The sequence below is a fragment of the Canis lupus genome, chromosome 16 (assembly GCF_003254725.2).
Source record: "Canis lupus dingo isolate Sandy chromosome 16, ASM325472v2, whole genome shotgun sequence".
In the NCBI taxonomy this organism is placed as follows: domain Eukaryota; kingdom Metazoa; phylum Chordata; class Mammalia; order Carnivora; family Canidae; genus Canis; species Canis lupus.
The window spans coordinates 6,646,642-6,661,586 of record NC_064258.1 but is presented as its reverse complement, the minus strand read 5'-3'; the positions used below and the strand labels follow the sequence as shown (position 1 = coordinate 6,661,586).

The 14,945-nt window shown below is 43.9% G+C and overlaps 1 protein-coding gene across 3 annotated transcripts in view; it reads right to left on the bottom strand.

Annotated features, from left to right (window-relative positions):
• Positions 1-753: 753 nt before the first annotated feature.
• The window catches only part of TRPV5 (transient receptor potential cation channel subfamily V member 5), a 33,868-nt gene continuing 19,676 nt past the window's right edge, over positions 754-14,945 (bottom strand). The window contains exons 12-20 of one of the 3 annotated variants that reach the window (XR_007402600.1): positions 12,161-12,247; positions 11,987-12,063; positions 11,570-11,735; positions 11,305-11,371; positions 9,118-9,386; positions 5,666-5,772; positions 4,607-4,944; positions 4,378-4,503; positions 754-4,072 (exon numbers count right to left, since the gene is read on the bottom strand). Coding sequence is in view for 1 of the 3 variants with exons in the window: in XM_049094779.1 (XP_048950736.1) it covers positions 4,641-4,944; positions 5,666-5,772; positions 9,118-9,386; positions 11,305-11,371; positions 11,570-11,735; positions 11,987-12,063; positions 12,161-12,247 (1,077 nt within the window). In the remaining 2 variants the exon portion in view is untranslated. Of the gene's footprint in view, positions 4,504-4,606; positions 4,945-5,665; positions 5,773-9,117; positions 9,387-11,304; positions 11,372-11,569; positions 11,736-11,986; positions 12,064-12,160; positions 12,248-14,945 lie in introns of all 3 variants that reach the window. The other 2 variants (XR_007402599.1, XM_049094779.1) reach the window with 2 other exon arrangements.

Here is a 14,945-nt window from a genome sequence, read left to right as displayed (position 1 = left end):
CCTGTGCCTTCCTGCCCCTCCTCTCCAAGGTGCCCAGGAGCTAGAGTTTTCCGGAGGAGACGGGAAGGAGAATGCGAACTGTTTGGGGGTACCCAAAGAATTCCTGAGACAGGAACATGAGCATCTCTTTTGCCCTGTTCCCCATCTCCCATCCCAGGAGCCTGTAAATGAACCTGGCATCCACTTGGCAGCACAAAACACCTGCCGACTATTTTAACACGCACACAGTTCGCTTGCTGCGTCTGCTGTGCAGTACATCGATGCCTGTGCACGCTGCTTCCCCTTTTTCACCTGGGCTCCAGAGGCAGGTGCAGAATCTTGTCTATTGCCTTGAATGCTTTTTTCAGAGGGTGCCACATACCAGAGGTACAGTAAGATCTGTTCCAGGGCTTTGCTGTTGGGGTTCTTCCCTCCTTTCCCTCTTCCTTATGATATTCCACATCTCTTCCTCAGCCTCCTCCTCCTTCCCACTCTCTTCTCTCTCTCTGTCTCTCTCTCTCTCACACACACACACACACACACACACACACACACAGAAGTATATTTAACCTGAAAATTTCCCCAGTAATCACATTTGCATTGGTTTTTATCTTTTTCAAAGTGTTTCTACCCATATTATGTACTTACCTTGATTATTACAACCCCACTAAAAGGCAGGTTTTTTTTTTTTTTTATCACCTTTGACAGATGGAAAAAAACTCAAGCATGGCCAGTGAGAGAGCTTAGAATAAAAACCGGTCAATCATTCATAGATCTAGTTAATGAATATTTATTGCACACTACATTGTACTAGGAATTATGCCAGACCTTGGGAACACAGTGATGAATAAGATAGACACCATCTTTGTCTTTGCGGAGCTTACAGTCTACTAAAGAAAACAGACATTGAAACAAATAAGTACAGATAAGACGCAGGATGCATATACAAAAGAAAATGTAGGTAGCCTGGAAACATAAAGCAGATGGACTCTAACCTAGCCTACGGGCCAGCACCCCCACACAAGTACACACAACCGATGTACGACCATGAGGCTGAGACCAACAAGATGACTGGAAGTCAGCAAGATGGAAGGGAGAATGGTGCAGGGAGGTAGAAAGGTCCAGAGATTGTGAAGGCCAAGAAGAAGAAGAACATGGCACTATCCAGGAACTAAGAGAAATCCAGGGCAGTGAAATAAAAGCTTGAGAGAAGAGAGGTGTGGGGAGGCTGGAGGGTTGCCCAGGGTTGGCTTATGGAGGGTTTCCAGAAGACCACACTTGGGACAGGAATCACCTCTTACAAAAAACCCTCCTGGCGTAGTGTGGACAATGGATTAAAGAAGACTGAGACTGCAGGCAAAGAGAGCAGTTAGAAACCTACTCTTGGAACACAGAAGGGTTCTGAGAGGCAGAGACAAATGGAAGATTTTTATATTGGTATGGAACAGTCTTCAAAATGTATTAAGTGAAAAAAAATGTATTAAGTGAAAAAAAGCAAAAATTGGTTTTCTAATAAACTGTACCATTATATGCATTTTTAAGGGGGATACCTACATACATGTGCTTGGGTATACACAGAGTCTTTTTAGAAGGATAAACTTTGATTGATGAATGTCCCTGGAGATAATACCAGAGGGCCCAAGACAGAGGTAGGAAAGCCTTTTTTGCCTGTATATCTTACGTGCTCTTTGAATTCTGTGCTATGTCATGTATTATCTAATCAAAATGAATTCTTTTCAAGGTCAATGTTTTAGGGAACAGAATCCACAAGATTTGAGATTTACTGGATCTGAGAGTTGAAAGAAATGTGTTGAAGATGATGCCCGGATTCTGGCTTAGGCAACTTTGCCTACCATTTGGTCGGGAACTCTGGTGGAGGAGCAGGTTTGGTGAGGAAAAAAAGCTGTTCAGTTTGGGACATGTTGAGTTTGAGGTGCTTGTAAAATATCCAGGTTCAGCTGTCTAATAGATAGGCATCCAAGCTGTTCATGCCTGGAGCTTAGGAGACAGATCTGAACCAAAGATAGGGAGTGGGGAGTCATGAACATGTGCATGTTAATACAACCTGCAGAAGCAAATGAGACTGCCCAGGTGGTGAGAAAAACAGAGAGCCTTGTGGACCAAAAATATTTAAGGGATTTGTGGAAGAGAAGCAGCCAGCGTGGTAGGAGTGTGTGGCACTAAGGTGGTGAGATCACGGTGGTGAGTGGCCGACTACAGTCTGAAGGCTACTGAGAGTTCAAGCAAGATTGAAACTGTTTGGCGAGCTTAGCCAGAGGTAGATAACATGAGAGATGTCAGCAGCATGGAGAGGCAAGGTCAAATCACAATGGGTTGAGGACTCAGTGTGAGGTCAGTAGACAATGGAGGCTTCTCTAAGAAGCTTGGCCCTGAAGAGGGAGTAGAAAAGATAGGGCAATAGCTGGAAGGAGGGAGAAGGGTTGAGGGAGGGTGTTTGCCTTTCCTTTGAAGATGGGAAAGAATAGAGCGTGGTTATTTGCTGACCCCCAGGGCTAGCAGAGAGGGAGGGGGTGCGATACACAAATGAGAAGATACACAAAAGAGGATGGTGATGGACATGGGTGTCTGAAGAGAGAGAAAGAAAACTGAATGTGGAACTCAGATGGAAATTTAGCTTTACACAAGAGAGGAAGTGCTTCTATTGTAAGGAAAATAAGAGGAATCGATGACTGAGCACTTTTAGAAACCCTGCCTGTGGTCCAGCGTGTAGAACCCTGTGCCTGTGCATTCCTGTGATCCCTCATTGTTCCACACTTATCTGTGCTTTGTAGGAGTACATGGATGAACCTAGCAGTTTCACAAATCCCACTTACCTCTTGGCTATTCCAGACCACGGTCTTCCTAAACGATATTATGGCTTTTGCGTGAGGGTGTTGATAGGGCTGGGGTGAGGTGCAAAGGACTGGAGACAAGAGGGAGGCTGCCATAAGCCCGGTACTGGGTGCCCTGGACACTGGCTCCCAGTTTCCACCCTGGAGAGGGATGGCCCACCCTGCATTGTTGCTGCGACCCCACAATTCAGCACAGGGGCAGAGGGAGCCAATTCAGGTTGGCTGCTGCAGGAGACGCAGCCAGGAGCCTGCTAGCTCCATGCACAAGGATGATGAGCTGCTAATGAGCCACCTGAGGGACATACCCAGGACAGTCCCATAAAAGAAATGATTGAGCTGTTCAAGCAAAGAAAGGCATAATTTACCACACTTATTTAAACATACACCTGAACACACATGAGATACAAACACTTTAGACTGTGAACCTCAACAAGCAAGGATAAGACAACTCAAAAACAACAAAAAACACGATTCAAACATAGCTCAAGCACTTGAATAGCTATTTCTCCAAAAATAAATATACAAAGGGCCAACGAGCGTATGAAAAGATGTTCATTGTCATTCGTCATTGGGAAAATACAAATCAAAACCACAATGAGATACTACTCCGTATCCATTAGGATGGCTATTATCGAAAGAAGAAGAAAGAGGAGGAGGGTAGGGAGGAGGAGAAGACGGAGAAAGAAAAGAAAAACAAAAAACAGTGTGGCAATTCCTCAAAAAATTAAATAGTAATTGTCATAAGATCCAGCAATTCCACATCTAGGGATATACCCAAAGGAACTGCAAGCAAGGACTTGAAGAGAATTATACACCGATGTTCATAGCAGTATTACTCACAATAGCCAGAAGGTGGAAACAACCCGACATCAGGGGATGAATGGATAAATAAAATATGGCCTATCCATACAGTGAAATATTATTTGGCCTTTAAAAGGAATAAAATTCTAATACCTGCTGCAACATGGATGGATTTTGAAAATATTACGCTAAGCGAAATAAAGCAGACACACTAGGACTAGTAATGCATGATTCCACTTCCATGAGTCACCTAGAGGAGGCAAATTCATAGACACAAAGTAGCATATTGGTTTTCAGGGGCTGTGCGGAGAAGAAAGTGGGGAGTTCATGTTTAAGGAGTACAAGAGTTCCGGTTCCAGATGATGAACTCGTCCTGAAGATGAAGAGTAGTGATGGTGATGCAACAATATAAGTGGACTTAATGTCACTGAATTGTATCCCTGGAAGTGGTTAAAATAGTAAATTTTATGTTATCTGTATTTTCCCATAATAGAATTATTTTAAAAATAAGACAAGGGTAAAGAACATTTCTTCTTGAAGTTTTCTAGTTGGGGTTTGGTTGCTAGGTAAGGAGAGAGTCCTACAGGGGTATAAGGCAAAGGGAAGGGCCACGGACCTTAGTGCCACACCTGGCTCTTCCCACGGTAAGCCTTGTGGGACCAGGCAGGCTTCACAGCTTACTACGTTCTAGTGCCTGTGTGAGGCAGAGAGAGAGATGATTCACATGACAGTCTAGTACCCCTACCTCTTGTCTTTGATGGCCAAGTCCAACTTTGCTTGAAGAGATACCTTCTTTTCTCAAGATGTGGGACTTCCAGGAACCAGGGAGATATGTGGGGCAACAGATGCCCACTGCCCATCTCCAGAAATGCTGATGTGAAGGGTGAGACATGGCCTTTAAGAATTATTCTGTTGAGCCCCTCCCCATGATTAAGAGGCATGAACATTAGATACTGCCCCCCATCTAGGCCCACCTGTTTGCCAGGCCAACAGTAACACGGGTCCTCATCATAAATGATAGATATTGTCCTCTCCATCCCCCTCGCCAAGGTCCAGCCCGAGATTCACATGTCCCAGGGTGTTGCGACGAAGGATCTCCCAGCCCCGGTGGCTGCTGCTGTGGGATGTGGTCCGGGACAGGGAAGGGGTGGGGGGGGCCAGAGAGGCTCTGGCTAGGGTCCCACTTTCAGTCACAGAAACAGAGGGCTGTTTATCAGAAAGCTGCTCTTGTCCATCCTCCTTGTCTGAACCCTTGAAAGCTTCCACGTAGCGAAGCACTCGCAAAGGATTTTGATCATGGTGGTTCTCGACTCTGAGGAGGGCAAAGAGGAAGCGACTCAGTTGAGGTGAAGAGAAAAGGACTGTGATGAGAAGGAGAGGTGGAAAGAACGCATGAAAGAAACATAATCAAGAGGACAGGGGAAGGAAGGGACCAGAGTCCCAGGATCAAATGGAGGGAAATTCAGTAGAATGGAGGGTAACGTGGGATAGAGACCAAAGAGGTAAGCAGTCAGGATTTGGAGGGTAGTGGGGCATGTGTGTGTGTGTGTGTGTGTGTGTGTGTGTGTGTGTGAGAGAGAGAGAGAGAGAGAGAGAGATAGTGAACATGAAAGAGAAAATGGAGAGGGGGGGAGAGCCAGGTCAGGAGCTGAAGGTAGAGTATGGAGAAGGTTAGCATCAAGGCAACAATATACTAGAAACGAGGGTCAGGTAGTGAGAAGCCTAGAGCAAGTTGGGTTGCCGATGCCCACATCTGAGCACAGACACATATATGGCCTCACAGATGTTACTGCCCTGATGTACCCAGAGCCTGGCATCAGCTATCAGGGGTCTTGTCATCCTTGTCATCCTCCTTGTTGGCTCCACCCACCTTTCCTAACAGGTTAATGCAGTCTCACTTTATAGAGTGATGTCTTCTTTGGGTCCAGTTGGGGATATTAGGAATGAAAAGGTGTGTAATAGGTGTGGAACTGGCCACCTTACTCCCATGACTTCACACTTGTTGGCAGTTCACACGTACACACGTCACTCACCGCAGGAACCAGCGGTCCCCCAGCCCATACTGGCACCCGCAGATCCCAGAGCGAGGCCACAGGCAGCGAGGCAGCTTCCGCTCCAGCATCACCGTGGTGGCCACCACCTGGGAGGAGTGAGAGGTAGAGGAGACTCAGAAAGTCATGAGGTTTCAGAGAACACTGGAGGCTGCCGACATAGGGAACAAAGAAAAACCTGTCAGATAAGGACACCAGAGACTGGGGAGATGACAGTCCTTTAGCCATGCCCTAGCCCATGCCAGGCATCCTGCTACGTGCTTTACTCATCATTCATCGTAAAAGGAGAGAGAATATCTTATGAGTGTTTACAATAAAACTGTGACCCCTACATTACTATTCACATTCATAGAAAATGAGTCACTCCAAACTAATTTCATTTGCTTTTTTAAAGTCAAGCCATAGACTAGCTATCTTGATTTAAATAAAATGATTAAACAGAACCTCTATGATCATGGGGAATGAAGCGATGCTACCAGTGTTGAGGGAATTTGCAGCAAATTAAATACCCATATCCTACAAAGAAAAAGAGTAGGTTAATGACTGTAAACTTGGCAGGGAAAGTTCCAGGGGCACGTCACATGTTCTGTCCTTTGACCAGCCCTCATTAATTACTTAGATGAAACATAGAAGACAAGCTTATCAAATATGCCTGTGACACAAAAGGGGAGGGATATATAAAATGTGAGATGACAGAAGCAATATAAAAATGATCTCACTAGACTGGAATGCTGGTCAAAAAACAATAATGTGAAATTTAAGAGAACCAAATGTGAGGTCCTCTGTTTATGTTTAAACCCAAAGTACCTGTGTAAGTACAGGAAAACAGCAAAGGGGCTTCACGAATGAAGTTGCATAACAAAGATGCAGGGGTTCTAGTTGATCATGACCTTGGTATACGGTATGTCTGCTAAGACACCTGACTCAATTTGAGGTACCATTTATACTTAGTGTCCAAAGCAAGGAAAGGTATGATTTATACTGGATTCCTCAATCCTATTAGGACCACTCTAGTTTTGAAAGGACTATATACGGTCTTGGTTAGTTGGAGGCATTAGTAATGCTTAAAGTAGCCCCATTCCCCATGTCATATTCTTCTTCTCGATTTCTTAGTTGCACCAAGTTCCTGCCAGTGTCAGAGCACTCAATCATTTGTTCCCTTTCCCTATATAGCTCTTCTCCTTCTTTATCTTGAAGAGGGCATTTAAGGGGCTGCTGGGTGGCTCAGTAGGTTAAGTGTCTGCCTCCAGCTCAGGATGCAGATCCAGGGTCCTGGGATCGAGCCCCCCTGCCCCCCATCAGGCTCCCTGCTCATCAGACAGCCTGCTTTTCCCTCTCCTTCTGCTACTGCCCCAGCTTATGTGCTCTCTGTCAAATAAATAAATAAAATATTTTTTGGAAAGGACATTTATGTGTCCTGTTGTGCCATCAGTCAGCCCCTCCACCTTGTTCTGGTAACAGAACCTCTTACACTTAGAGCATAACCCCTTTACCACCCTGTCCATCAGTCAGGGAAGACTGGACTGCACGCAGGCCTGGCTAATTAGCCTAATCTCCCCTAAACTCCACCGCCATCATCACCCCTCTCCAGTCCTTGGCCTTAACCTCAAATTCAGGGATGCACTTATGGCTCAAACCTGTTGCAGTGAAATGGAACTTAGACTGGATTCTCAGAAAAAAGATGCTCTCTGAGGGGGTGCATATGGCACAGCATTAGGAGGCATGCAGAATACAACAGGAAAGGGGCCCTTGGAATTGTGCAGTGCAGTACATTTGCTCCTTCCTTTGGGAATTCGGAGCTTCTAGAAGACATCTCACCAACATGATGGGAGAGACTGACTTAGGAGAATCTGGATAGGAGAGCAGGACAGAGAAACTGATGTCACGTGGGAAATGGAGCTACAGACTGGCCAGATATGCCTAGAGCTAGTTTAGTTCTTTAAACTTTCCAGTTATGGGAACCAACATATCCTCCACCCAGTGCCTTTCTTTCAAGTCTGTCTGAGTTTGGTTTTCTGTCCCTGTAACCAGGAGTCTTGATTGATACAACCTCTAACCTTCATCTCTTTCTCTGATTCTTCTTTCCTGGTTAATTCTTACCAATGTTGAGGGACTCATCTTAAATGCCACTCCATCAGGAAAGCATTTCCTGGGATGCCTGGGTGGCCCAGCGGTTGAGCATCTGCCTTCAGCTCAGGTCGTGATCCTGGGGTCCTGGGAATCAAGTCCCACATCGGGCTCCCTGCAGGGAGCCTGCTTTTCCCTCTGCCTATGTCTCTGCCTCTCTGTGTATGCCTCTAATGAATAAATAAATAAAATCTTAAAAAAAAAAAAAGGAAAGCATTTTCTGACTTTCCTATCATGCTCCTCTGTTGTTTCCTGTTCTTAGTATCTTCTACTTCTCTGTGATACTTTTACTACTGTCACTGTACAGGCTTCCGGGAAGTCCACTGTTTAATGGCAGAGTTCCCAAACAGACTGTAGGCTCCATGATGACACAGATGCCATCTGTTGTGTTCATCCCAGCTCCTAGACATTTCCTGACACATTACAGCCTCTAAGTAATCATTTTTAAGTGAATGGAAAGTCTGAGGGGATAAATGATGGCTGTATCCAAAAGTCTGAATGGTGTTCATACAGAAGAGTGTTCTCTGTGTTATATGAGAAGAAAAGACTGGGGCTAAAGAATGGAACTGTAGAAAGATGGCTTTCAGCTCAAAGCAACATGGACATTTGTAGCAACAAAAACTTTTGGAATATGAAAAATCTCTCCTCTTCCCAACCACTCTCCAAATCCATATAATAAGGTCCTAATGAGCATTAAAATAGATATTAAATGACCCTTTGACCAATGAACAATTAATCGATGGGTAGGAGCTCAATTAGAGGACCACTAAAGGTACTTCCAACTCTAAAATTGTATTATCCTCAATGATATAAAGAAAAAATCATAGAGAAACAGGGAAAAACAAATAGAAGGTAAGGTCTACATTAAAAAGTAGAATATGCAGGAGCACCTGGCAGGCTTAATCGGTAAAGCATGAGACTCTTAATCTCAGGGTTGTGAGTTCAAGTCCCATGTTGGGTGTAGAGATTACTTAAAAATAACAAATCTTTTTAAAAATAAATAAATTTAAAAAATAAAAACTAGAATATATAAGATTAAGACAGTTTCTAGTTCTCACTGGACCCAAGGTTGACTGTCAGTCAGATCTACTTTGCCCCTGTCATCAATACCTCCCCTTGAATCTACCCCTATCATACCATTTTACCCTCCTTTTGTCTCTTCTTCTACCCAAATGTTCCTTTGTTGAGGTGACAACCGTACTGGATTATTCTGTGACTCTCCTAAGAGTCGTCTACCATAACATATTCCATTGTGATTTTTCTCTTCATATTCTTCCCCTTAGTAAGACTAACACTAATAAACTCACCTGGGCCCTCCAGAGCTCGTCCCGCTCATGGGCCACCCGCCAGTGTGTGTCACCCATCATGGCGATGAATAGGTTGAGCATAAGCAGTGTGGCGATGATGGTGAAGGCAAAGTAGACAATGCCAAACATGAAGGGCAAGTTCACTTCGTAGTTGGCAGGCCCATCAATGACGGTGAGGAAAAGCTCAAAGGTGCTGAACAGTGCCATAGGATAGTCATAGAATTGCCCCAGATTGGCTGGGTCCTCTGTCTGGAAAATGACATAGAACGCTGCTCCGCCCAAGAGTGGGCATGGAGTTGGGGAAACAGGGAGTTATCACAATAAGCATGGGCCTAGTCATAGCTCCATATACTTACACACTTGCAGACACACATATATGCCCATCAATGTACATATGTACATATGTGACTGTATACATGTAAGTCACATTCTACATTTGGACCTGGCTAACCCTGAGATGTCAAATGACCAAGTTCATCACTCTGGACAATGGTAATACTCAGCCATTTAGCAAAATGTGTATATAAAGTGTGTGTATATATGTATATTATATATATATACATAAATATATATATATGATTTTTTATATATGTATGCACAAAATAAGTGACCTAACTGCTTTTACAACTTAGAAAATAGAATATTTAAAAGACAATTTGTTACAAGAATGCATAGAATCTTCAACAATTTCAAAGAACCAATATATGAAATGGCTAAAAGAAAAGCACCTTTAAAAAAAAAAAATCTCAGTGGCCTCTAGATAACCACCCATCACTCTGAGATTCCCTGGGTGAACTCGGACCATCATGGAGAAGGTTTTCCTGCTCAGTGTGGAGCCTACTAGACAGTACTGGGCATTCTGGAACTTTAGTACAGAATTAGAACCTTTAAAAGACTCCTGTCTGTATGGGGAACTGAAATACAAAGTAATCTCAAGAATGGAAATAGTGTCTCTGACAAAGCATTGCTTTTTTATTTACTGAAGCAAAAAGCAAGTGCAACCAAGAAGAGATGGTTTAAGAGATTCTGGGTATAGGACATATACAGAAGGCTACTCTGTCACCATGATCTAATTTTGTAATCGGTAAGTCACAATACCATATACTATATACTATACATATACCATATGCAACATATGCATACTATATAACTACACACACACTATGAGCAGTAATTTATGATCTGTGCAGATGGAGGGGAGGGAGGGAGAAAGAATATATAAGGAATATCCCAAATTGGTGGATTACCATAGTTTTACCCATCCATAGCTCAGATCTTGGGACTTTTTTAGTCTACTGTTCGGTAGGAATCCCTATTAAATGGGAATTCCTCAGATAAGAATAGTGTCCTCTGTACTAAAAGCCATGGTCTTTTAGAGTTGAGGGATCTCAACTGACTAGGACATCCCCCTGTCTTTTGAATGTTTGGTTGCAGACATTAAAGACTGGACTCAAGTTGCCAAATCTTACTCCTCTTCCATCCCCTAGCACTTTTCCCTAAGAACTTTCTCCTACTCATTCACTGCCCTCACCCTCCATCTCTCTCTGGTTGTTATTTTCTGACTGTGCTCCCCTCTCTACCCTGATGCTCCCCTCACCCCACCAGTGGCTTAGGCTGAGACTGAGCCCTGGCTCCCTCTTTCCCCAATCTCTCTTTGTATCTCTTTTTTTCTTCTGTTTTCCTCTCTCATTCTCAAACTCTCCAAAATCTTTTTTAGTACCTCCTCTTTGAATTCTTTCCTTTTCTCCCAACTTCAATCACACGTACAAACAAAAGTGTGTTCCATGTTATTGAATCTCTATGTTTCTTTTTCTGAAGTGTAAACACAGTAATTTTCACTGTCTCTGTTTGCTCACATAGTTTTCTGAGATCCGCAACTGGCCAGTCTTTCCTGTTTAATGGCTCTCCCTCTTGAAAGCTCTTCTTCTATCTCTTCTTTAAAGATCTTGCAGAGTGATTGGATTAGTCAACATGAATGTTATTGGCCCATAAATTCAGAGCACATGGTCTAAGCCAACCTGAGTGACCCTGATCCTATGGATATGAGTGTGCTTTTTGACTCAATTTCCACAGAGGTCCCGGGGCTAGGGAGCAAAACAGAGTACAAATGAGAACTGAGCAAGACTGAGTGAACTTTGAGGAGAACTGGACCCCATGACCTAGTAGAAGAGGGGACAGTGCTCTTACCTGAGGCAAATCCCAGAATAACCACAGCCATCAGCCAGCAAAAACGCATGAGGTCTCCAAAAATCATCTACAGGAAAGGGAAAGGGAGGCAGGGTGGAGTGACCCTTCTCCACCTGCCTCTGTACAGCCAGCCTGCTAGATTGGAGGTCCCCTAGTTCCCCAGGATTCACTCAGAGCAGCGTTTTCCTGTTTGCTTCAATTTCCTCGCTCTGTCTGGAAAGATCCTACAGCTGAAGCCAGAGGAAGATGTGGGGAAAGCACTGACCTTCTGGATCATGATGCTGAAAGGACCAAGCATCTGGAATCCTCGAGCGAAGTACATAACACTGCACCAGCCCAGCACCAGGGCAATGGACATGGGCACCATCTCCCCGTTCATGTTGGAGAGCCGCATCACCATGGTCACTAGCACCATGCAGGCATAGATGATGCTGCAGGCGTGGTGGGGAGGCAGGGAACAAGGAGTGAGAGAGGTAATATTCTTGGTCCCCTCAAGGATGGTGAAAACTTGGGTGGCATCCACTCAGGCTTACTTCTTACACTGAAAGCATGCATATGAACCCACTGGGGAGAAATCCCTGGAGGTGAGAGTCAACTGAGGTCCAAGTCCTGGAGACTAAATGGGAGATCTGGAGTAGTTCTGGCAAGGGAAGGCAGGGGACTGAAAGGAAGGGACACTCACATGATGACATGGAATGGTCCCCCGAGGATAGTCTGTCCAAAATAGCGAGAAGCACCAACCCTAAAGATGTCTGGGATCTGGGAAGAGACCAGTAAAACAAAAAGATGATGTGGACTACAGTTCATCTTGGGAACCCAGTATATGACCTCAGCTTGGACCCTGATTGTACCTCACCTCTAGGAGCAGGATGATCACAGCCCCGGTGATGGTTACCAATTCCCCCACTAGACGGATTTTATCCTGCTGAGTCACATAGGCTTCCTGTAGGGATAAATTCAGGGTAGGAAGTAGTTTTTTGATCGATTGAGAGTCAAATCTTTTTTGGGGCAAGTGGTCTAAAGCAACTGAAGTTCATCCCAGATAAAGAAAAGCTCTCATTATCACCACCATCACACCCCACCCCCACCATTGTCTTTATTATTGTAGCTAACTCAGTGATCAGGGTATTAGTCTATGTATCCATGGCTTAATATATGTTGTACATGCTAATAACATGAGCCACACCCCCCTAGCTTGTCACTATAATATATATTGTGAGCAGTAGTTTATGCTGTGTGTACCAAGGGGCTGAGATCACATTTCAGAGCATCAACTTAGAAGGCTAAACCAACAGGAAGAGATATTAGTGGTTTGGGATGGTTTCAACTATGCTGAAAGTCCAGCTTTTCCAATCTTATTGTGGTCCTTGGAAGGTAGACTAGACTATAAACATATCACAGAATTCAGATTCCAGAATGGACCCAGAACCAACTAGCTTTAGCAAGACCTTGAATAAGCCACTAAACCTCTTTGGGACTGAGGTCTCTCATCTGTAAAATGGAGACTATAATGCTTTACTTTCCAGTGTTACTATGGAGATTATACTAGATGATGTATCTGGATGTAGTTTATAAACCAGAAAGCACTGTAGATGTATTTATTCATTGTGGTTTTATTATGATTTGGCAACATAGAAAAGGTCAGGACAAAAGGTTAGAGACACTGAATGGATTTTAGTTTTGGACGGGTCCAAAGCTTAAATTTAGTTAAGGAAGTTCCCTGCCTTATCCTCAGCAGTGGGTATAGAAGGTATAGCCCTAAGGTCAAGATAAAAGAAGACCATCCTCCTTGTGTACATGTGATTTTACAGGGAAAGTCTTACAACATTATACATGTGTAGTGATAGAATTCTACAATAATGATTCTTAACATTTGGGGGGTTATGAGTGCATTGAAGAGTATCACTGAGACTGTAGATCCTCTTACCAGAAAACTATGTTCAGATATATATAATCCCCACATGAAATCATACAAATAATTTCAACACATTCAAGTACACTTTAGATTTTGTGGAACTCTCTTCTCTAAGATTACCTTTCTGAGTACTGCACCCAAGAAAAGAATTGGGAGTCCCTAGGGCCACCGAGAAAGTTGATGATCTAAGCTAGGAGGGATGTCATCCCTCATTAGGCATAAGGAATGCTAATCATCTCTGTTCTGCTGATATATTGGAACCTCTAAGCATCCCTCAGCAGGCTACTTCAAGTGTGTAGTCACTGGTCCAGTGAGAGGCATAGCTTTGAAATAGGAAGAGATGCTATGTGGTAGGAGATGATCTATGAGATAAAGAAGATACCACCAGCAGGACCCCCAATGGTTGCTGGGAAACTGATAGCTCAGAAAAAGTCAAGGATATAGCCTTTTTCAAAGAGTAGGACCAGACTTACCAACAGAGGGTAGAAATATTTCAAGTAAATCCTATGGGACCAGGAAAGATCAGAAAAAGAGCTGGTATCTATGTCCCTGGTAAACTATGTGATCTAACAATCTGTGGCTAGACTTCAGTGACTTCGTTGTTGTTTGTTGTTTAAAGAATTGATGTTCTCTTGACAAACTGGTCAATTTTATTTTATCACCTAATGGGCAGTTTCCCTTTAGCCTTGCTTCCAAGGCGGCTCACAGGTTGTTTGTTTATTTTGGTTTGGTTTGGTTTGGTTTTGGTTTTGGTTTTTTTATCTCAGCGCTAACTGAATCCCCCCAACGTCTGTCTTGAAATTCAGTTCATGGGCCTCGTTCTTCTTCTTTGCCCTCATGTTCCTATAGCATCTCTAATTGTAAAACGTTCCAACTCCTTTTGAGAGTCAGGTAGTGAGTAAGTAGTAGTATAAATAATAAGTACGTTAACTATGGAAACAAAATAACATTAAATGCAGAAATAAAATAACTGCATCTGTGCCGTGTGTGTGTGTGTGTGTGTGTGTGTGTGTGTATTACATATATTTGTACAAAAATTTTGAATTCTTTTTAGAAGTTTGTATCTTGGTTAAATATGTCTGGAAAACTGCCACCAACCTTTCTTTCATTGGCTCAACTAAGTAAAAGGAACACCACCCTTCGGCCCAGGGTTGTGGGGATCATGGCGCCCCTAGAGGACAGTGGGAGAGTGACATCAGCTATTCCCTCAGGAAATGAAAGGGTGAAACCCCAACTGATGGAGATAGTTGGGGACAGTTTTGGTCACCACCCTCTCCTGGGGCGTCCCCTCACCACCACCCCTCTGATTGTTTAACATATTCCAAGTTGGAGTTCTGGGGTGCCTGGGTGGCCTAGTCAGTTAAGTGACTAACTCTTGATTTTAGCTCAGGTCATGATCTCAGGGTGGGGTGATCAAACCCCATACTGGGTTTTGCCCTCAGTGGGGAGTTTGCTTGAGATTCTCTCTTTCCCTCTCCCTCTGCTTCCCCCCGCTGCAGGCTTGTACTCTGTCTCTCAAATAAAACAAAAATAAACCAAGTAGGAATTCTGGACAAGTTCACCAGTGAGTAACAGAGGTGTCCCAAGCTTTGTCACAGTTTCACTGGGATCTGACTGCCGTAAAGTAGATGCCTCCACAACTCTGTTCTCAAAAGTCCTCTCCCCTAAACCAAGCCACACAATGCCATAGTCTCCTGAGGGCCCCCTTCCTTGCTGCTGTCCAAGA